The 23,049-nt window shown below is 46.9% G+C and overlaps 1 protein-coding gene across 3 annotated transcripts in view; it reads left to right on the top strand.

The window, feature by feature from the left end:
• The window catches only part of WLS (Wnt ligand secretion mediator), a 44,347-nt gene extending 22,141 nt beyond the window's left edge, over positions 1-22,206 (top strand). For 2 of the 3 annotated variants that reach the window (XM_052801277.1, XM_052801275.1), the window contains 11 exons: positions 513-785; positions 10,044-10,168; positions 11,311-11,472; positions 12,434-12,570; positions 12,944-13,112; positions 13,286-13,383; positions 13,739-13,802; positions 14,642-14,785; positions 16,436-16,522; positions 18,027-18,180; positions 18,721-22,206. In XM_052801277.1, coding sequence (XP_052657237.1) covers positions 596-785; positions 10,044-10,168; positions 11,311-11,472; positions 12,434-12,570; positions 12,944-13,112; positions 13,286-13,383; positions 13,739-13,802; positions 14,642-14,785; positions 16,436-16,522; positions 18,027-18,180; positions 18,721-18,830 — 1,440 coding nt within the window. In that variant the 5' untranslated portion in view covers positions 513-595 and the 3' untranslated portion in view covers positions 18,831-22,206. The remainder of the gene's footprint in view (positions 1-512; positions 786-10,043; positions 10,169-11,310; positions 11,473-12,433; positions 12,571-12,943; positions 13,113-13,285; positions 13,384-13,738; positions 13,803-14,641; positions 14,786-16,435; positions 16,523-18,026; positions 18,181-18,720) is intronic. The other variant, XM_052801276.1, reaches the window with a different exon arrangement.
• The last annotated feature ends 843 nt before the right edge of the window (positions 22,207-23,049 follow it).

Here is a 23,049-nt window from a genome sequence, read left to right as displayed (position 1 = left end):
AAAGAATTGTGTGGTTCAGCGGTGAGAAAAGCCTTCCTGCCCAAGGAAATGTGTGGCTGTGCGTGGTTCAAATCACTGCGGTAAGTCCTGCCTGGCTCTGCAGGACCACGAGGTTTAGGATTAGTTCATATGTCTAGGTTTGTGATATGGGCACATGCTTTGCATGTGGATTTGCTTGAGTGAGCAAACTAGAAGGGTGTATGCACAGAAAAAGCTGCCAGTCACTTTCAGTATGATTTTGGTGTAACTGAGGTATCTGAGACTGAACCGGCAGATTCCGTCTGCTTCAGCTAATCCTAATTTGATCCCACTACAAAGTCAGTAATATGTCTGTAGATGTAGTAAACTTAATTACTTAACTGCAAGATCAAGGAGCTGTGAAGGAGAATCATTTGATGCATTTGTTTTAAATTGCCTTCAAATAGTTGAATGGGGAGCTGCATATTTTGGTGGGGAAACCACTATATAAGATATCTAAAGATGCTAAAAATGTGGTTCTCTTCCACTTACAGCTCCCAGCCCCACTACAGCTGTTCCTTACACGTCAGTGAAGTGCATTGATGTAAGAAAAAACCACCACAAAACCAAGTGGCTGATGCCCTGGGGACCCAACCCCTGCGAGAAGCTCAAAGACTTCGACGAGGCAGTGAGCAGGCAGATTGAAGCCAACGATATCGTGTTTGCCGTGCACATTCCCCTCCCCAAAAAGGAGATGAGCCCCTGGTTCCAGTTCATGCTTTTCATCATGCAGCTGGACATCGCGTTCAAGATGGACAACGACCTAAGTAAGTCCCTCTCCATCGTTTGTTAGATGCTGACTGTGGTCTGATTTCCCCATATGTTTCTCTTAAAGTCGCTTTTATCTTGTGCCATATGTTAATTGCTACAGTGCCCCCATACAGCGAGGTGATAAAGGAGCATGTTCGAAAGGTGAGAATCGGTAATGAGACATTTCAATATGTATCTTTGCAGGGAGAGCTGTTCACGCTGCACTAGCGAGTAGCTAAGCAGATGACGAGCAGGTTCCCTCTTAAAGTACATAGACCATCAACAACTACACTGGTTTAAATCCAGCAATTCGCTTTCACGGCATATGCTCCTGGCTTTCGTATAGTTTTTCAAAATATTCCAGGATGCCGAGTGCGCAGCAACAGTTTGCAGTTGATAATACTGCCCAACACTTTCAGCTGTTTCTTTCCTCCTGCTTCTCTGCATTCCCATCCCATCCCTTGTGCTGGCTCTGTGCACGTGCCTGGCCGTGAGCCGCATCGTGCGGCCTCCTCAGGGAAATTTGGGGTTGGCTGGAGGACCTCTCCGACCGGTTAGGAGGTTGAGTTGGTCGCTGCCGTGCAAGGTGGTGCCAGGGCCACCGCTGAAGATCTGCTGGAGCAGGCGAGGAGTGGGGATGTCCCTTCTGCCAGAGCAGCAGCATCGCCTTATCGTGCTCTAGGTTGGGTCTCTCACTCTGTGTGGAGGTGGTGAAAAGCAGTGTCGGGGGGGGTGGTGTTTTTTTATTTTTATAAATGTCTCCGCCCCCAAAATCCTTTGTGTCAAGACTTGAACTGGTTACTGGTTTCCCAGTGCTGAAGCCTTTAAGCCATGCTATTCTGCTCTGTGTTTGCCAAGCACTTTTGCATGATGAGTTTCTAAACTGCAAGCCAAAGTACTTAGTAAATGAAATTATTGATCCATAAGTTTACATGAGGAGCTCGTGAGAAGGAATGCTCATGTCAGAGGTTTTAAACACGCACTCTCCGTCGGGCACCAGTTGCAGAAGAGTTGGTGTTTATTTACTGAGCCTTTGTCATAATAATAACTTTAACTTCTTCAGTCTGAGGTTGGTTGTTGGTGAACTGAAATAGTTGCCCTAACTTCCATCAATGGTTGTGAGAGACATTTTTTGCTAGGCTTTGGTACATGCAGGTGGAAAGTACCTTCTGGCCTTGAAACTACAGTGCTCCAAATTAACTGGAAAACTGTACAGGTACACTAACTGTGGAGGAAGCTGTCTTACTGGAATTCGCCCTTAGTACATGGAAGAAGATAAAATATGAGGGAGGAAACAAAAAACCAAGCAAACAAAAAAAACCCCCACAAACTCAAAAATAACCCTGCAAAAAAATCTGCAAAATAATATTGGGAGCCGCAAGGGCAAGACTGATCTGCCCCTTACTGAAAGAGTTGTGCATGTGTTTACATGTTTAAAAGTGTTTGGGAAAAATCCCTCTCTCTAACAACTATAACTTAATAATGAATAAACAATTTACTTTTCAAACTGGTCTGAACTGGGGCTTCTGTAGCTTTTTCTCTGGCTGCAGCCTGTCTCTTGGCTCTGGCTCTAGGGTTCACGTAACCGTGTGGTGGGTGGGTCAGTTCAGGGAGCAAATCTGTTTTAGAAACTGGCTGCTGGCTTGGGGATGTGGACTAGCAAACGCGCGTGCTGGTGCAGGGGGAGCTGGCAGCCTGCACCCCAGGGACTGCAGCCAGGTCACTGTAGATCTGATGAAGTTTTCATGACTGCTTTAAGTTTCCTTTACTGCCTTGCCTGCTCAGCGTGGACCTGTTCCTTCCTAGCTATTTAATGTATCATCATTAAGATAAGTTAAAAGTGAGATTGTATAAAGCTTACATATGTATTCTTATCCCTATAATTATCTCTAAAACACAGAGAGAGTAGCTTTGTAACTTTATTAATGCCTCAACTTCTTAGACTTCAATAGATGATTGTGTTTAGAGAAATAATGCTTTGTTCCGAGGCTTTTAAAGTCAAACCACTGAGCTGGAGTGAGTAACTGGCTGGGCACCTGGGACCAGGTTGCTAAAATGCTAAACAAGCTTTTGACAGTAATTTCTGCTGTAAGTGCAGAGCGCCTTTTCTTCAGGTGATTATTTGTGCTGTTCAGTGACCAAGTCCTTCAAAGGTGGGAACTTTTTTTGAGATGTAAAAGCAGAAAAACTTGTCTTGGGCCACCCTCTGGGTAATAACCACTTCTGCAGCTGGGAAAGACTCAGTTTCTGGGCCTTATCAGTCCAGTAGCTGCTGGTGGTTTTTGTTTGTAAGAAGCATTTGGAGATGAGGGAGACATTAAAACTTCTTATGGTGTGAACTTACTTGGCACATCTTGAAGGTCTTCTTTCATTGACTGAAGAAAGTATTTTAAAACACTATTTTCCTACACTTTATGCCAAGCTGAAGGCAGATGTAAATTAAGTGTAAAATCTAAGAAACTAGTGAATAACGCATCTCTTGCTTGCTAGAGTGTGTTGTAACAGATTAAATAAAAATAAATCTTGTTAAGCCAAAATAATTGCTTATGTGTCTCTGTATCTTGCTGCTAACTTTGCGTTAGTGTTAAGAGCTTCATCGATCAGGTAGTTGGAATCAGCTCCTCAAAAGAGGCAATGCTGAAGATGTGAAATAACCTCGTTTCTTCTTTTAAATCAACAATTCAAGTTTCTTCTCTCTTAAGCTTTGAGAGACCTCAAAGCCAGCAGTCATCCTGCTGTAGTTAATGCCAGCAGGGGCTGGTGCCAAACCAGGGACGGCTCCTGGAAGGCATTGCAGCTATTAAAGCCTCGGCCAGTCACCGTCATAATGACCGTCTTGAAGCAGCCTCAGATCATCTAGGAAAGCAGCACCGCCTGGTAACTGCAAATGCTCTTATCTGCCTGAAGAAGCTGGCTGCCTGTCTCCCTGGGGAAACATCCCAGTCTCCACTGGCTCCCGAAACCCCACAGCGTGGTCCGAAGACATTAAAGTCAACACGCAGCTGTGCAGGGTCCTGGGCTCAGCCGCGCTCCCCTTCTTGGTCTTCACCGGGGATGCTGCTGAGCCACATCTCCAACTGCTGCCGGCTTTTCTCTGCAAAGGCACGTGGTCATCCTCTTCCTCTGCAACCCCTAAGCCCCTGTGGGATCTTCATCCTTCAGAGGAGGAACCAGCCGTGGGTTCTTGCTCTGCACTTTCAAAATGCAGATGTTGTTTTCAAAATGCAGGTGTTTTCAAAATGCAGATGTTTAGAAGCTGAGCTACTTCCCTCGTGTTCATCTTTCACAGAAAGCTGGGAGAGACTCAGACTTGCTGTTTCTCTGAGGAAAAGGCTATTTCTGTGCCCAAGCTGTCCTTGTCCTTTCTTGATGCATTGTGCGTTCAATTATTAAAAAACCCTTTCCAGAACAGGGAAAGGCGGCAGATAGAGAAACGAGATGAAGTTACCTTAAAACCACCCGTACCTCAATGACGAAAGCTGCGATGGGAAATCGTAGTACCGCTCGCGAGGATGGCAACATCTGCCAGCGAGCCCCGCTCCTGCTGTGGTGCAAAATGCCCTGTTTGCAGGGATTCCGGGAAGCCCTCCGGCGCTCGCCCAACGGCTGGCACAGTGCAGCGGCGGGAGCCCCGGTGTGCAGCCATCCATCCCTGCCATCCGTCTGCGGTGCCAGCGGCCGTCCTCTGGTTTCCAGCCGTAAGAAATCTCCGGTGTGCAAAAGGCTGCTTTTGAAGCTGAAGTGTTCCTTCGTGACTGCGCAATCGGGTCCGGTTCCCATCGCCGGATCTGAGGAACGCCGGGTGCTTTCAGGGGAGGGATGAAAGCCATTGAGCTTGTTGAGGACCGCTCTCCAAAATAGCATCTGCCCTGGAAAAGACAGTCCCTGCTCCCAGACAGGACGGGGTGGCCACACCGGCTCCTGGAGCTGCCTCTCCTTCCCCCCCTGCAGAGCAGCACTGCGGCCATCCACCGGTGGGCTGGTAACGAGTGTGCAAATCCCCTTTCCTCTGCAAGTTAGGCGGTCGTCTCTGTTCCCTGCACATCAGGTTCACTTTAAAAATTCGTTCCTGCTTTGCTTTAGTCGTTGCTTGTTGGCACATCTTGATGCTGCACTTTCATGGGCAGAATACCTCAGAGAAGGGTGGGAGGTTGTGCTGTGAGCTTGGAGGGGATTTCTCTTTTTTTTTTTTTCTTTGTATTTTATTTATTTTTTGGGCTGGTCTGCTGCCATGGGTCCGGGCTATTTGCATTTGGCAAGCTGCAGTGTTCTTAACAGGGAACATCAGTCCTTCTCTCTGAGCTGCTTTGCAGCACGACCTTCTACGTGCCAAGAAATAATTTGCTGGTATCCGTCCCTAGCTGGAGCAGGGACCTGGAGGCTGCTCGCTCCCTGACTGCCACAGGCTTCAGGAGCCTCCAGAGCTGCGCTCTTGGCTTTCCTGCCTCAGTTTCACCTTGTGCAAAAGTAAACCTGAAATTGCTTAATATTGAATTGACATCTAGGAATGCAGTGTCCCTGGGGAGTACAAACTGACGGTTGCACTATGTTGGACGTTAGATAATGATGCCTCTATTTATCAGGTGGTGTAACAGTATGAAGGGGCCTTTACAAATTTTCAGTCTAAAACCCCTGTTTTCTTCTCTTCTTACATCTACTGGACTTAAAATATTAGTAAGTGAGAATAACTTCTGGTTTCTTTGCAGTTGCAAAGCAGTTGTGTACAGTCGTATGCCTAAGCGCTGCAGACTGAATTCATCCAATTTTGGTCTCTTTGGTAGGTTTTGTAATTTCAGAGAGCTGGTGAAGCATGGAAGTGTAATGCAAATAATTCTAGCATTTCTTCTATTTGCTTGCATATGCTTCTTTCCAGACAGCTGTATTAGTATGCAGCTGGCACAGAGCCATCTTCTGAAACAACTCCTCTATTTTTAGACTATTGTAATGTGAGTGAAGATATCCTCTGCTAATATCGCACTATAAAGTGAATCACGGAAAAGGTCTCGGGCACTGAATGTCTGGCAGTAAAACGCCAACATGAAAAAATATATTGGTGGTGCTCGGAACATGACAGGTACCGGGGAGTCCCTCGCTTTAGAGGGGGGTCATGGCTCTGACCTACTTCGAAGCATCTCATAGCCCTGCAAATGGAGAGTCGCCGAGAAAGCTCAAGGCTGGGAACCCCAGCAAGAGCGTGTCTTCTCGTTGGTCATCCCTGGAACACATAATCATCTAAACAAACCTGTCTTATTTCTGTAGGGTTTTTAATATAACCCTATGGTACTGGTGAGGTTGTCACTCGACACTCGAGCTGCTAATACCAGAGGAGATTTACCAGGTTCCAAATTATCTAGGCGTTATCTACAAGATCTGTGAAGGCAAGGTTAATCTGGAGCATGCCATGAAGAGATGCTCTGACATGGTCCTTGCGAGATGAAGTTTCCTGGCATGGGTAATTTCATCTCTTGGTACTGAATAAGACAGAAATCTCTACCTACTTATTTCTACCTTTTATTGTTGGGAAATTCTGGAGAATCTTGATTAACATGTGCAGAGGAGCTGAGTAATTGCTTTCCTCGAACATGTTAGCATCTGGGAAGCTGAGCACAGGTTTGCAGTAGCTTTTTCTCTTCCTTCCTTGCATGTATTCTTTCTCTTCTGCTATGGCTCAGCTTTGAATAATTAAAATACTCTGCTCGCTCTCAGCACTTCCAGAAGTAAAAACTGGCTCAACTGTCAGTCTCTTGCTTCCTGTTCACTCCTCCCATCTGCTGTTTTGATGGTAAATAACGCTGCTTTGAAACACCTTTCTTTTATCCTGAAGCCAAGCATGGTGGAACATCAGCTACTGCTTCTCTTCCCCCTTCCCCTCATGCACATATGCCTGCGCAGGCACGTAGCCTGCCCTTAGTATTCAGAGGACTTCAGGAGCATTAGTGCCATGCACGAAAAGGGCACCCCCCCCCCCCCCCAAAATTGTCTATTCACCATCTGACATTTTGGTATTAATGTGAATAAGTCATGAATCTTCTTAAAATTCAGTTCTTTGCCAAACAGTGTGTCACTGTCCTTATTTGTTCCTCTCGGACGATGGAGACTGCTAACAAAAGGCTGAGAGTGGACTGGCGTAGGACTATCAGTCTGCTGTGCTGAAATACATATCTATATATAGATGTGTGCGTGTGTATGTATAGAGACATATTTATGTATTTTATGTTGACAGGCTTGAAGGGTCTTTGTACAAAACTCTTTTCTAATGGTAGATGTTACCCCGATGCAGAGACTGCTGGAAATATAGAGGGAGATTCTAATCCACTGGTCTGGAAAAGCACACACTAGTATATCTCCTGCCTTCTGGTTTTCATACTCGATGGCAGCAGCAACATTTGGATTGCAAAGATGAAATAATGAAAGCTGTTTTTGTTGGATTTAATCCCAAGCATTCCAGTTGGTTTTATGGCTTCTGAAATGAAGTTTGTAGTTCTTTTTAGCCGGGCCAAGTTTAACCTTATGATCCCATTTATCTGTTTTGCTGGTCTTCTAAATAGTGGATCTGAGATGGCAAATTCATGTTTCATGGAAACCTAACTAATGGCTGCTGCGGAAAGGAACTTGATATCAGTCTGGATGGTATAGATCACATGTGCAAAAAAAAATGCTCAGAAAAATCTTGATGCATCCACATCAGATGCATAACAGAGCCACCTCCAAACCCTGTATAAATAGCAAGTCTAAACCACAGATACCATCCACGCCCCTTCCCATCATTTTGGATGAGTATGCCACCACATATTCCCAACAAAAATATAACTGAAAAAGATGACAAACATACGGGGGGCACAGCGCTTGAAAGACTCATGCTTACTTGTAGACGTGAAACAGCCTCCCTTCAGAATTATGAAGACCAGATTTTTTTCGGAGCTGAACTTCAAAGCTCATCAAGTATTGATGTGTCTTTGCAGGCCGTTCCCCGGTGCGGGCTGCTGCTGAGAGAGCAGGCAGCCCTGTTTTCATACAGAGGGCTCCTGGTGAAAAGCTATGGGCGTTGACATCGTGTACGCCTTCCGCATCCTTACAGGACGGAGCACGTACAGAGTCCGCCTATACAGTGACGCAGCCCTGATGGAATGTGTGTGTGTGTGTCAGCTTAGATCTGCAGAGGCATTTCTGAGCTCAGGAGCGTGCCACAGCGCGCTGCCAGGGAGCTTGCAAGCATGAGCTGTTTGCAGCAAGAGCACAGTGCTTCGACACTGGCACAAGTGGTTCTGTAGCCATCTCCAATGCTTCTCCATGGCGGATGGTTCTGTAGCCATCTTCCAGCGCTTCTCCACGGCGGATGGTTCTGTAGCCATCTTCCAGCGCTTTTCCACGGCGGATGGTTCTGTAGCCATCTTCCAGCGCTTTTCCACGGCGGATGGTTCTGTAGCCATCTTCCAGCGCTTCTCCACGGCGGATGGTTCTGTAGCCATCTTCCAATGCTTCTCCACAATGGATGGTTCTGTAGCCATCTTCCAATGCTTCTCCACGGTGGATGGTTCTGTAGCCATCTTCCAATGCTTCTCTGCAGTGGATGGTTCTGTAGCAGTCTTCCAACACTTCTCCGTGGCAGATGGTTCTGTAGTCATCTTCCAGTGCTTTTCCAGCAGCTGTGGCTCTCAGAGTTTGGTGATCTATGAAAAGAGGCAAGGTTATAGCATGCACAGGCTCATTTCAGAATGTGTCCCTCTTTCAGAGCCTTCCCTTGGATCTATGCCTGGTAAATAGCAGGATTTTACATCTGGTAGAGCTGGTACAGACTTGCCTCGGGTTTTCAAAGCATGTTTATGTGTTGCTGCTTGGCAGACTTCAACTGTAACTCTCGTTTTCATGAACATGCTCAGTTGTGGCACCTAAATAAGTCTGTTCCAGCCCCATTTCCTTCTTGCAGCGATGACCTCTTGGCAGCATCAAGAGCATATTTAAAAGCAGTTACACCCCGTACTCTTACTGTGAACATGTCCAGGAGAGGACAAGCTGACTGTTTCAACACAAATTTGATGTGGTGACCTTACCTGGGCATATAAACTCTGTGTGTGTTTACTGACGTGCAAGTTGGTGCATCTGTAAAGGCAGAAACAAGTCAGTGCTGGTGTGGGGCGTGGGCATGGAGGGGAGGGCTTCAAAAGGCTTATGTGGAATGACTTAAGCTAAACAACACATATAGAAAATATCAACTCCATCATGTGCGGTCGTTTCTGAGGTTTTTTCCAGCAAGGCCAGCATAGCTAAACTTCAATTTTTTAATTTTCTTTTTATAGGACCCTTGTGTAGTGTTTTCTTATTACTCTGGGAACCCTGGGTTATCTTTGAAGAGCAGAGGATCCTAGTTGTGGGCAATTTTGAAGCAATTTGTACTTTTGGTGATGCATTTTGACTTCTCCCAGCAGTGCCTTTCCCTGCTTCCTCCCTTCCCGTCCCACCCAAAGGCCTCTGTGACCCTTTTTCTTTCATTTAACATCTCTCGGGTAGAATACATCTTTGTTAAGGGGTGTATTCTAGACCTTTTTATTCAAGATGTTGGGCTTCAGTGTTTACGGATGGTGAACCTACAGCCACGAGAAACCTAAGGTTACATTGATAGATGACTTCTGCTATCATGCCTAAGTGAACGAAATGCACCATTAGTTGCATGATTTCTCCTTTATACAGTTCATCTAACTATACACGGTTGTATACTTAATCTTTTTTGTGGTTTTCTGTAACTAAACACTATTTCAATGTTGATTTAAAGCAAATCCTATGATGCAATATAGTTGTTTCCTGAAGCGGAAAGACCTATTGCACACCCTTGCGTTACCTGCAGAAGGTCTACGTAGAAGCCTGTCTTATTGTCCCTCCGCCAACCCGCGGTGAAGGGGCTGCTGGATTGCTTTTTGGCTTACTGTCTGTCTCTGCAGCTGTCTAGGTTCCAGTTTTATACACAAGTTATTGTTTCTAATGCTATATGAATAAATAATGCTCTTCACCCACAACTGTAACATAAACTGTAAGTCATGGTATGTTAGAAAGGTATCAGACCTTTATGACCAGTAAAAATTCTTTCTTTTCTGGTAGAGAGGAGATAAATGTTTTGAAAAAGGTAATTTGATCTGTATTGTTTGGAATGCAAAAATTTCCATTTCCCTCCGTAGCTGTGTGCCTCTCGGAGGTCCTTTCAGTGTCTAGATGCTCTCCCACCCTTCTGATGTTCTGTACCATTCCTCTCTAACAAGCCTGATGTCTCCTTACTCTTGCAGAAGAAAACGCAGAAATTACCCTGGATGTGTCACTAGCATATCGCGATGACACGTTTGATGATTGGGAAGAAATAGCACATGCAATAGAGATCAGGAAGCTGAAATGCACCTTTGGCTCACCAAAAGTAAGGTGTTTTGTTGACACTGGAGGTGGGGAGGTGTGGGGGGAATTGTCCTCTTGCTTTCCTTCATGGTGCTTCCTAGAAGCTCTGAGTTGTTCAATCATAACTTTAAAACGCATCAGGTTTCTCTTGGCTGAAACTCTTTGAAAACCTGATGAGCTCCACATGCAGTTGGTTCTGTTTGGTGATACAAGAGAAGGGGATGAAGTCGGAGGTAGAGTTAAAGGTGTAAGGTGTTGCAGAGCTGTTGTCTAGAACTCGCATGCTTTGAGATTTGTATACCCCAAACCATCCTAGAGAACTTGGACCTTTCCATCTTGTGCTTCTGTGATGGACAAAACCTTGTTCTTCAGGAGTGGCAAGGAAATAGCCCACCAGGGACACTGCAGCATTCAAAGGACCTGGAAAGGTGGGGCAAGAGTTTCTTAAAATAACTTCTTAATGCCTCAAGCTACAAAGCTTAGAAGCAGAGAGCACAGCTAGCAGTTGAGAACAGACCATCTTGTTTAAATAAAGATATTTCTTTTTGTGCTGCAAACTGTAATTCATGTGCTTAAATTAATCTGGTATCTCTTTACCATGACATGTTTTTCAGCTCTGTGTCTTGTTCTCCTGTTTCACAGTCCCTTTCAGTAATCCACTTATGTCTCCAGTAACACCTGTACCCTTCCATACAGCCACACATATGCAGTAAATACATATGCGGTGCTGAGGGCACTATTGCTAGTAAAACAGGACTTAAGAAACTCCACATAAAGACACGTGTGAAGGGGTTGCATATTTTGTTTTGGCTCAAGTTGTGCTTGCTGAGGGAGGAAGCTTGGATCCCAAAGTAGTATTTCCTCTGGAAAGGCTCCCTTGACTTTAAGTGCATGTAAGAGCCTGAGAACATGAACCTGCTTGAGTTCAAACACTATTGACTCAATGACCCAAAACAGTTAGAAACTTGAGCAAAAATGTCCCCAAACCTCTGATGTTCTCCAGACTTGCACAGACTCTCCCCAGGTGAAGGTTGGAATTAGCAAACAGGCTCTCGGTGCTAGCAATGGCCCCAGCGTTAGGGATTTTGCAGACCCTCACTGTGGAGGGCGTGCTGGTCCCTCCGAGGCTGACCGCCGTCTTGCTGCTCTGTGCCCTTTTGCTAGACCCTGGAGTCCGAAGGCCGTCACTACGACTGTGACTTCCTTCCCTTCATGGAGATCGGCAGCGTGGCCCACAAATACTACCTCATCAACATCCGTCTCCCTGTGAACGAGAGGAAGGGAATTAACGTGGGCATTGGGGAAATCAAGGATATCCGCCTCGTGGTAAGTGTCTGTCTTGCTTCTCTCCATGATGTCTGCCGGGGGGCTGCTGCAGCTCCTTTCTTGATCTCCTCTTTGATCCTACTCTTCATCGCGCGTAGCTCCTACCTGCAAATGTGACTTTCCTCCTTCCCGAGGGATGCCTCCTTTGACTGCTCTCTTCCAAGGAGCCCGTCCCAAGCCTCGAGCAGTGCCACCCTCCTGCACTGCCCTGTGACCACCTCCAGAGCCGGGCTCTTCTCTCAGCTCCGAGAGCTCTGTCCTCTCCTCCCCACCGCAGTCCGGCTCAGGTGCAGACTCCTCCGCCTGATTAAGCCCTGCCTTAGCCTTGGGAGCTAAGGAGGAACAGAACAGTAGGGTTCAAGGGGGGACCTGGTCTGTCTTGGAGTTGGCCATCGCCACGCAGATGTCTGGGACCGCTGTCAGCTATCCCTGCTCCTGCCCTCCCTTGAGGCTTGGTGGCCATGGGTGCTCCCAGCTGGAAAACCTCCCACCACTGTCCCTCTCAGCAGAAGCAGCGAGCCAGCCGGCTGTGGTGGCTGCAGATGGTGGTGGGAGGGTGTGCGTCTGGAGAAACGCATTCATTTGGCCGATGCTTTTCCACCAGTGGTGACTTAGCTTCATGAGTATCTTGTTACTTGTCTGAGAGCAATTCTGCCAGCTTTTTCCATGCTGTGTCAGAGTGCCCCTCTCTCGACTGCTCTCCACCTCACAGCGGAAGCTCTGTGTGTTGGTATTTGTTTTCAGGACTTTTGAAGCCTGCTCAGATGGCCTGGGTGCTTAGCAGGCACCTGCTCCCTTTCCTGTATTGGAGAAACTGCATCTTTCAAAGAGTACTTACATCTACCTGTGCTTACACGTACTGCCACGTATCTGCCTCTCCTGTCAGCTCCTGTAATGAGAAGCATGGCGTAATGATGTTAAACCCTGTACAGCTGTTGCATTCCACCTTGGTTTTCCTTAGGGCATCCATCAAAACGGAGGCTTTACGAAAGTGTGGTTTGCCATGAAGACCTTCCTCACCCCCAGCATTTTAATTATCATGGTCTGGTACTGGAGACGGATCACGCTGATGACACGCGCTCCTGTCCTGCTGGAGAAGTGAGTAGGGGCTCACGTGCTGGGTAAGGTGACCCTCAAGCAAGAGGACCCTGACCAAGGTGGTCGCTGCTCCCAGGCAGAGCCTGTGTTTGGGGAGACAGGGATGGTGTCTTCTCTGTCCCGTCCCTCCACCCAGGCACACTGGGAGCAGGAGACCCCCATAGCCTCTCTTTTCTTTCCCATTAAACCCACAGAGAATGAGTAGCTGTATTTGCCCACCCCAGAGGGTTTGCTGGCAGGAGGTGACACCCCACCGCCACTGCCCAAACAATGTTGGATTTTCTTCTCTTGCTCTTCCTGCACAGCTTTGGCTTCTGGGGCTTTGTGTCCTTGCCTTGCAAACTGGAAAGAGATGGTGTTTCTGTCTTGCCAGGGTCATCTTTGCTCTGGGAATTTCCATGACATTCATTAACATCCCCGTGGAGTGGTTTTCCATTGGATTTGACTGGACTTGGATGTTGCTCTTTGGAGACATTCGACAAGGCATTTTCTATGCCATGCTCCTGTCCTTTTGGATCATCTTCTGCGGAGAGCACATGATGGTGGGTACAACACGGAAGGGAAGGTTGTGTCCAGCCCCACTTGCAGAGATACCTGGCAACTCCCTTGTGGAGAGTTGGACACAATGCTGCGGGGACCCACACCCGGTGAGAGGACTTCGGGCTAACTTGCTTCTCCTTTTTCTCCTTCTCCCACCTCTTGACCCTCTCATTAGGACCAGAATGAGCGGAATCGTCTGTCGGGGTACTGGAAGCAGGTTGGACCCATAGCCGTTGGCTCCTTCTGCCTTTTCATCTTTGACATGTGTGAGAGGTAGGTGCAGCGCTGCTCTCCAGCCCGTGCGTGCTGCTCCTGGGGCAAGCCTTCCCCGAGCAGCGAGCAGAGGCTCCTGGCCACCTCCCGCAGCAGAGACCAGCAGTTTAACCCCCGTGGCTGGAAGCACTGCCCCATCTCATGAAGTGAGGAGAAGCTCCTGTGAGTGCACTGAAGCATGCTGGCATTTCCCAGCAGCGTATCTTCTCCTGTAGGGCCGTAAAGAAATGCTTCCCACCTCGTCTCCTTCTCACCCGCATGGGAAAGCAGCATGGCTGGCTCTTTCCAGGCTGCGGAGCAGATGTGGGGCTCTCTGAGCCCGTTGGCAGCTTTGTGTTTTCTCTCCTCTTTGCAGGGGAGTGCAGCTGAAGAACCCCTTCTACAGCATCTGGACCACTGAAGTTGGCACAGAGCTGGCTGTATCCTTCCACCTAGCTCAGGGCAGGCTCGGTCTGTGTCGGTAGGAGAGGGAGGTGTTTCCCTCCTGCCAGATACCTGTGGGTTGCAGGGGAAACCCTCCTCCTTTTGGCAGGCTGGGGCTGTGGGGGGGTGCTCAGGCTCTGCGGGAGATGCTGGTGGTGTTTGGAAGAAGCAGTTCTGGCAGGTTTGGTGCTGGGTGCCGGTGGGGACCGGTGCTGTGCTCGGGGAAGTCACCAGAGAACTGAACCTCTCCTCAAGGGGAAAGCATGGGGGATTTAGGTCCTGGGTGTCATCACAATAAGCCCAGAGCCCGTCCTGCTCCAGCAGCACCCGCTCGGCTTTCCCCCTGACCCCAGCTGCAATGGCATCTGCTCCAGGGCCCTCTGTTTGCTGCGATTCTTCGCGCACACGTTGCCGAGGCATTTCCATGAACTGCCCTTTCAGGTCCCGCTGGAAGGGCTTGCTTTCACTGCCATTAATTTGGATTACTGGGCTGAGATAAGCTGATGTGATTAGTCCCCCTTCCGCAGCATCCAGCCCTCTTGCAGGAGCCTCTCTGAAGATCACACTGGTTGGTAATGGCTTCCCAAATCTCCTCTGCAGATTTCGAACGGGCGGGCGTTTTGGCGGGTTATCCCTCCTCGCTGCCGTGCCGAGCGCTGGGGGACATCCGAGCCTGTGCTCCCCACTCACTCGTGGGCAGGCTGCCGTCCAGAGTGAATGCTGCCTGCTGGAAGTTTAGTTATGATCTTTGGGATGATATTAAAATAAGTGAATTGCATGTTTGCTATTATTTCTGTTTAGCTCATACCATTTTCTCTTAACCTGCACTGCTCAGATGGCCTTTATTATAGTTGCCGGAATCTGCTTGTGTCTCTATTTTCTCTTCCTGTGTTTTATGGTCTTTCAAGTGTTCAGAAACATTAGTGGAAAGCAGTCAAGCCTCCCAGCCATGAGCAAGGCTCGCCGCCTTCATTATGAGGTAATGCCCCTCCTTGTTCCACAGATTATTTTTAAAATGCATTTTTGACCTTAAAGTCTATACTGAGACCTTCTCTACCCATATAGTCCTGAAGTGGAAGGTCTGATCTTTATTGGCTTTCTTGTGTTGCTCAAATCCCCTAACTGCCTTTTTGTTTGACTGTTGTGAAGTTTCTTCTTTATTTGGGTCTTTAGTCCTTATGAAGTATTTTAAACTCTCAGGAGGGTATGTAAGCTAGCTCTCCTTTCTTACGAGTAGTTGCCATCTCCCAGCTTACTGAACAGTGTTAGAAGATGGAAGAAAATTGCCCAAATTACCATTTAAAGTACTATGGGGTGTAAGCCCATCAGCTCCCCATACCTCTGTTTCTCCTCCTGTAATATTAATTATTGTGTTTAATGAAAAGTGTTGCGAAGACCACCCTGTTTTTCCATGGTGTGAATTCAGATTTTTGGGGCTGTGTTTTCCTAACCAAGTTGCAGAAGAGAAACCGTCCCACTAGGATCAAAATGCAACACGTTCAGCACATTATCCCCATTTTTTGTATGCTGTTTCTGTCCTAGCTGTCTTTAGCTGCTGCAAAACATGAGGAGCTCACTTTAAGTGCTTAAGCTGAGAGCGCCTGTTGTTTCCATGGGCGTGTAAATATTTATCACCAGTGTTGTTCTGTTAAATGATGGTCACTTCTGTTTTAAACAAGTCCGTTATCACCCATCAGGAATTCACATTAAAAAAATAGAAAACTGGACTTGAGAGAATTTGAAGAAGATATTGAACTTTTTTTTTCCGTCTTTCCCTTGAGCAAGAGGCACAGGACTTCAGCTCGTATTGTAGAGCTGCAGCCATGCTCTACGTACAAACATCTGGCAAGCATGAATCTGATCTGGAAGAGTTAAATTAATAGTCATTTGTTGTTGCAATGTGGCATAGTAATTACGCAGACACTGGCATTTCCACTGAAATTCCAGAAACAGGTTAAAAAAAAAACAACACACACACAAAAACAAAACCAAAAGAATTTGTAAGTAAAAATGTAAAACTAGTGAAAGCAAGTACGGTATGCAGTCAGATTCCCAACCAAGTGATCCTGAGCCTTAGTTTGTCTTATAATCTACATTCTTCTGTAATAGCCAGCATAGTTTTGACAAGCGTTGAGAATCGCTGCAGTTTCCTCCCAGACAGACCGTGGAGGTGAGGATTAGTCTGGTACAGTACCCACGCTGTAGAAACACCAACTCGTCTTGCTAAGCCATGCAAGCTCTCCACAAATGTTTGTTTTACAAAAGCTATGAGCTATCAGGCTGGCTCCTAGTGAAACCCATGGCTTACACTGACCTGCCTCCTTTTCCATGTTAACTCTTGGTAAATCAGTCACAAAAGCAAGTGTAATGGAAAGCCGGAGCTGCCCAGACATGCACACCCCGCTCGGAGCATCCGGGAGGAATGCAGACGTGTGGGGAGCGGAGAATATGGGCTGTCGTGAACACGGCACAGAGGAGTGGGTGGAGGTTGTTTTGCTTTGGGGTTTCGTGGGTTGGACCCTTTTTTTTCTTTGCTTTTTTTTTTTTATACTTGTGTCTTGTATACGCTAAAAACAAAAATGGGTTTTTGTGGATTCTGTTAATGTGACCAGTGACATTTCTCTCTAAGCAGGGGCTGATTTTTAGGTTCAAGTTCCTGATGCTCATTACCCTGGCTTGTGCAGCGATGACAGTCATCTTCTTCATCGTGAGCCAGGTGAGTGACGAAACTCAGCTCTGTCTGAGAACGTCAGCCTCCGATTCCCTAGCCGCTAACAACATCGGCTCACTTGCTGTTCAGACGAGGCATGCCTGTTATAAGCAGATTTGGTAATAAGTTGCTTTTTAAGAAGTTGTTTTCATTTATTTGAAGCACTGCCATCAAATTGGTCAGGCTGAAGCCATCACAAAGGCCTTTGGCTCACGGTAAGGTTTGGGGCTGTGCTGTTTGAAATATCAGCCAACACGGGTTAGTCATTTCTGAGAACTCGGCAAGAGGAAAAATGTTCTGTTCACATTGAGACAATCCGGTGGCTTTGTATGCCCACAGAGAAATAACAGAATTCAATCTTCCCTGGGTTGACTTTGCAACCCTGCTGTTTCCAACAGTATCGATACCTATTTATTCTGAGCTACGATGCAGTCTCTTTGTACAAATGAGCTTTTATCACTACTTAAATGTATTTTGGTGGTTTACTCCAAGTGACTTTTAAGATTGCATCTGTTACAAAGATGTCATATGTGGTTGTTCCTAAGCATAGGCAGCCTGTAGCTTCAGGAGAGCCGTGGGTACAGCCTCACAAGTCCAGAATTACAGAATTACAGGTGCAGGAGCCGTTTCTTCCTCATTGCACCACTCATGCTTTGGGGTACATGGTGCATCCCAATGCAAAATACAGCAGCAGATGATTTTGCTCTTAAAAATCTGTCCGACTGAAGCAGTGGTTTGAGAAATGTTACTTGGTGATTTGATTCTTCGTTGAGTGCTGATGACCGAAACTGTCACTGCGTAGGGGCATAATGCAAACAATCTTGTCCAGCTACTCTTTTCAAGCTAGTTTAGCTTTCGTCTTTCCCCCTTAGGTCTTTTTCTTTAACGGAAAGCCAACATTTCAGTGTGAACAGTCTGCGTATCTTCAAGTAGTATTAATATTGATGATTCAAGTAATATTAATATTGATGTTATTTTCATAAATCTTGACAAATCTCCGCATGTCCAAGGCTGATGCTGTCAGCCTAGGCCCCTCTCGTAAGACAGAAGCAGCAAGCAGGCATTCAGCGCATTAGCTCTTCGCATTATTCATGCTGGTTTTCCTTCTATAAAAGGTCTATTTATAGAAGTCTAATGTTTTCAGATGTAACTAGTTGTCTCCTAGGTACTGCCCTTTATGTGGCAATCTTTGCTGCACACATCAGTTACAGCAGGGATATATTGCAGGATGTGAGAGATTTTGTCACGTTTAAGAATGATAAAGTTAAAGAAATCCCGATGGAATCATTTTGTAAGGACCATTTTTTTCCTGCAGGTTGAGGCTAAAGAGGAGAATCCTAGCTTGACATCTGTGTCACTGAATCTGTTATACTCCATTTACTTGATCCTGTTGAATTGACGCTGTTCTTGTTGATTTACTCCAAGTTAGTGCTTTAGGGGGTCAATTCTGTATTTTTACAGAGTTTGGTCTTACTGACCGGCCCGTGCGTGTCTGCTTTCTCCCCGGCAGGTGACCGAAGGCCACTGGAAGTGGGGGGACATAACGATACAAGTGAACAGCGCCTTCTTCACCGGCATCTACGGGATGTGGAACCTCTATGTCTTCGCCCTGATGTTCCTGTACGCGCCGTCGCACAAGAATTACGGTGAAGACCAGTCGAATGGTAAATGCCTCTAAATGATCTGAAGGCTGTCATGGGAAGAAAGCTGTATAAAGTGGGTGATACCTTTTGTGCAGGTTTTTTTGGCCAAAGTACACGTTCAGCATCTTGAAATGTTATGCAAACAATAGTTTGGTTTTCCTAGCAGACATTTTAATTAATGACTAGGTTAGACAGGTTTGAGTATTTAGCCAAGGCTGTCTAAAATCTTCTAGATGTTTTTTGTACTTTTTAGCAGTGCCCAGTTGTAATTGTGTAGCTCAAATGGAGGGATGAGGAAAGGAGAAAATAGAAATCTGGGCAAGTGGAGAATGGCAGTGCTGTTGGATTCCTTTATCAGTAGTCTTCAGTAGCAGAGAAATTGTCCGTTGCTGATACACTTGTATTTAAATAACTGTAGATAAAAGCGTTTATAGAAATGTTGCATAGTCCATAGGTCAGGTAGCTCCTGAAAGCCTGGAGGGAATAAAAGAGATCTTTTGCTTTCGAATTGTCAAATATTTTATTGTGAGACCGGGCTAATGAAATAACTTTGTTTCTCAGGTGACCTGGGAGTAAATAGTGGTGAAGAGCTTCAGCTCACCACCACCATCACCCACGTGGATGGGCCCACGGAGGTTTATAAGCTGGCTCGCAAGGAGGCTCAGGAGTAACGCTGGGACGGCCTCAGCTGGGACCCAGACCGGGGTGGAGAGCAGAGGACAACACAATGCCCTCCGGCAGCAGACCTCTCTCGCCTAACTTGCTTCTCGAGCACCCCGTACCTAGTGTATTTTCACAGAGCAGTGACACCAAGCAGAACATTTGTAAACTCTTTAATATGGTGTAGTTATTTCTGGGGGGAGGGATATGTATATTGTGTTACACTCAAGCACGTAAAAACCTGCTAGAAACGCATTAAGGTTGCAAAGTCGCACGTTCAGAAGTTAGGAAGGGGCAGAGCTGACATTGGGCAGTTTTTATTTGGCTACTGTGTGCCTGTGCATAAAGGTGGTGCGGGGAGCTCAGTTGAGGAGCAAGTATTCAGTACTTCGAGTTTTCTTTTGGTGTGCAACTTTTAAACAAGGTGGTGGTGGGGGAGCGGAACTAAAGCCTCATTGTAAAAACATTTAATTCTACCATCTATAATTGTATTGAACCTTGTTTGAGGTCTTTAGTACAGCCCTGCACCTCCGCAGCAAACCTTTGTCACTTGAGTGAAACACAGCTGGGGGAGGGAGTAGACTGTTTGTAATATATAAGATTTTATTAGAAGCAGCAATATGCTTTCTCGGTAGGTTTTACAGCTGTTTGTTAAATGTAGGGGAATGTAAAAACTGGATGTCTGAGCTGACTTGCAGGAGAAAGGAGTGCTCCTCTCCCGAGTTCCCAGAGGTCCCACAGCCAACTCCTGCCTGTTCTCAGCCCCTTGGGCTTCCCTTACTTTGGTTGTCCTCCTCCATCTTAGCTTTTTGTTACGGCTCATTCATTTTTATGCTGCTTACATGCCATGGGGAGAAGAGAAAGGCCACAGGAGGGACGGTGCGTTCTCGGTTCCCGTGCCTGTGAGCTAGGCAGAGGACGCCAGGCAATCCCGCTCCTCCTTGCGCTGCCAGGATGGAGCATGCTTGGCAGAGATGGATTCTTCCAGGGAGTATCGGACTTGAAAAAAATCCGCTTGTCATGCACTAATGTGGGTATTTGCTTTTCAGAGCAAAAGCAGACGATGAGGTCGCTCACCCCCACGCTGCGCCTGGGCAGGTCTGGCTGTGAGACTGTTGGCAGTACAAGGGGGGTGGGAACTCATCTGGGGTGGAGTCATAAACTGGACTGTGCTGGGGACCAGTTAAGAGAAGTGTTAATGGTGTGCATGGGAAGAAGCATGGCCAGAAGGGTCTGTGCTGCTCAGAGCGCATCTTCTTCCAGGGCCCGGAGGATCTGGGGGGCCTTGTCACCTGGCACTAGTAAATGTCTGTGTTAACTGCTAGTAACACATAACTGAACCTCCCCACCCCAGTTTTGTCCGTAAAAAATAAGAATCTGCTACTGCCGTCTGGTCAGAGATTAGGGAGAGAGGGGAAGCTTCCAAAGCCACTGACAGGCAGTCATCGTGGGTACCGGTAGAGACACTGTCCCGGAAAAGGCGACACATTGTCCTTGGATTCTTAAAACTTCTGAAATGACACATCAATTGTTAGACTATTAAGACTGCAGAATGGAAGTATAATTGGGAAGTACCAGAAGTGAGATCACCTATGAAACATTAATCCATCTCTAGCCAATGTATGCATTACGACTTGCGATTAAAGCCCGTTGCGTGCTGGCTTTACTGTCGCGCGCTGGTTTGTCCGTGAGGCTGGGGCTCTGGGCAGGAGTTGAGGCTGTGCAGCTAGGGCTCTGGTTTGCACCAGGAGGTGTTGGTTCATCACAATTCCCACCCCAGCAAGCAGCTCGTACTCGGCGATGCCCGTCCCTGGCTGCCCTGGGCACCCCTGCTCACCCACCCCGCTGTTTGCACGGGGCTGCAGCTGCAGGGGGGGGCTGCTCCGTTCAGCTCTAACCATCCCTGTCACCGTTTCAAGCATGTTAGTAACCAAATACAGCACCAACTTTCCTTGCCTTTTGCTTTCTCTTCCCCGTGTTTCTTGAAACAAGTCAATACTTTAGCTGAGGTGACGCATTCAGATAATTCCTCCTTATTTTCCCAGTCCACCAGGGAACAGGGCCAGAAGGCTAGCGACTGCCCCTCGGCCACGCGCGGGGCTGGCCAGGCACCCCGTCTCCTCACCGGTCTTTCCCCAGAAGGGATTTCTTACGGGGACCTGCTGGCTGTGCCAAACAAATCGCACCAGGCAGTGCTGGGCTCTTGCGATCCCATAAGAGCAGCACGCTGTAAAGTAGCGTTTAAAATACCATTTATTAGAGCTCAACACTATGAAGAAAGGGAGGGTAGCATAGATAATCCTGCATCCTTTTGGTTGCTGGGAACCCCAAGTTGTGCTCCATCGAACGGGTCTCTGATCAGGGTGTGGCACACCGGGCAGACCCCATCTGCAGAACAGCTGCTCTTTTTTTGTTAATTGGAGCTACTATAGGATTTTCTTAAAAGAAAGGAATTCTGTTCATTGTTCTGTTTGCCTCACCGGGGTCCCCAGCTCGCCCTGCTCTGGCAGTGTGTCTCAGCCGGGACGCAGGGCCAGAGCCGAGGAATGCTGAATGCATCGCTCCGGATAAAGTCCCTCGAGTGCTGCTATGTCTGAGCGTGTGAAGTCACTGTAGCACAGAAAAAGTGCTGAACACTACTTAAGGAGGTAGCTTTGGGTGATTTTGGATACTTGAACTGGAACACTAATAATTTTTTATAAGTTTGAGGAGGTTTTTTTTAAAGTGGAATGACAGTGCTCCTGTACTGAAAGGAAATGTGGTTTAAAAGAAAAAAAAAATAAAAAAGGAGGGGGCACACTTATTGTATGTGGAATAAGTGCTGGGACCGCACCTTCAACATTGATGGAAAAATGTAACTGGTAAGCAATTTACATAAGAAAAATAAGTTCTAGGAGGTCCAAGCAATGTTCCTACTTGCAGTAGTTGTTCATTTACAAAGTGAATTAAATTAACGCACATCATTGTAACTCCGGCATGTTCCTGGCCGAGTGCTCGACTTTGCAACTTTAACATCCTTTTTACGTTGGGTTCTTACGTGATATTTATGTTGTTCCGATAGATGTGTCCATGGTTTCTTTTACAGCTTAGTATAGCATTGCATTTTGTAAAGGCTCCTTACAAATGGGGAATTGCAGCTTTAAAACCAAATTGTGTGTCAAACACTAACAATTTGTTTACGGGGCGCGTGTATGTGTGCGTGCGTGTGTGTGTGTTTTTTTATTTCTTAATTCCTAAGCCCTACTCATATGTCTCAGAAATAGTCCCTGGGTCTTATTAAAATATATCCTTTTTTGTTTAGGTTGAGTTCAGTTTTTACAGAATGCTTTAAGCAACCTGGAAAACATGTAGTTTTGTTAATTTAAATAAAATATACAATATTGTGGATTTGTCGTCAGCCTGGTTCACTGACTCAGAAATCATAGCTCTTCTGCTGTCATCTTGTTTGCTTTTATTTAGTCTTTTACTTCAGGCAGTTGCAAGTCGCACAACGTTGGTGGGGCGAACGGTTGACTCGGACAATTTTCTCCCGCATCTCTCCAAATGCTTTGTGGTGCAGAAACACGGTGCTTCGATGCTAATGGCTTTTTGACCTTTAAAAACTTTGCTTTAGGACCAACTGTTAGAAGAGCCCTTTCTGCCTTGTCTCTGGAGCATGGATTGCAGCTCCTGCCACAGTTACAGCTGCCCTCGCCCACGGGACCCCCCCCCCCAGGCAGCTGAAGTCTGCTCCCACGGCAGGGCACAACCCTTGGGTTTTCCTTCGGGGTCTGTTCCTTGGACCTGCTTGTCCCTGCTGCTAGCCCCGGAGTTGTCACAGCTTTGCTGTGAACTTTGCACGTCAGCTATTACCCCGCTGCGATGTCAATTTGGGTGTCCTGCATCCGCTGCCGTATGTGAAGGCGCTGCCTCCCACTGCTCTCCACTTTGTCTTTCTGTCTATAATCCGGGAAAAAAAAAGAAAAAAAAGGTTTCCCAGGACTTGCACTTAAGGAGTAATGGAAAATTTGATGACAACAGGTTAAGTTTAATACCAACAGCTTGAAGTTCCCATTGCAAATAGGGGCTGCCTTGATAAAATGGCACATGAGAGGGGAACTGGGCTGCTGAGTTTTAGGCAGAGCCCGTGGCTCCGTTTCTGCTGCAGCCTGCGTTGGCTATAGCATGTCTGCCATGGCGAGGCACCAGGGCTGCTCAGAGACAAACTAGAGGCAGTACGGCACTTTCAGG

The sequence above is a fragment of the Harpia harpyja genome, chromosome 11, assembly GCF_026419915.1.
Source record: "Harpia harpyja isolate bHarHar1 chromosome 11, bHarHar1 primary haplotype, whole genome shotgun sequence".
NCBI lineage: Eukaryota > Metazoa > Chordata > Aves > Accipitriformes > Accipitridae > Harpia > Harpia harpyja.
Note: the sequence above shows the minus strand (reverse complement) of the source record. Positions and strands in the feature narration are given on the sequence as shown.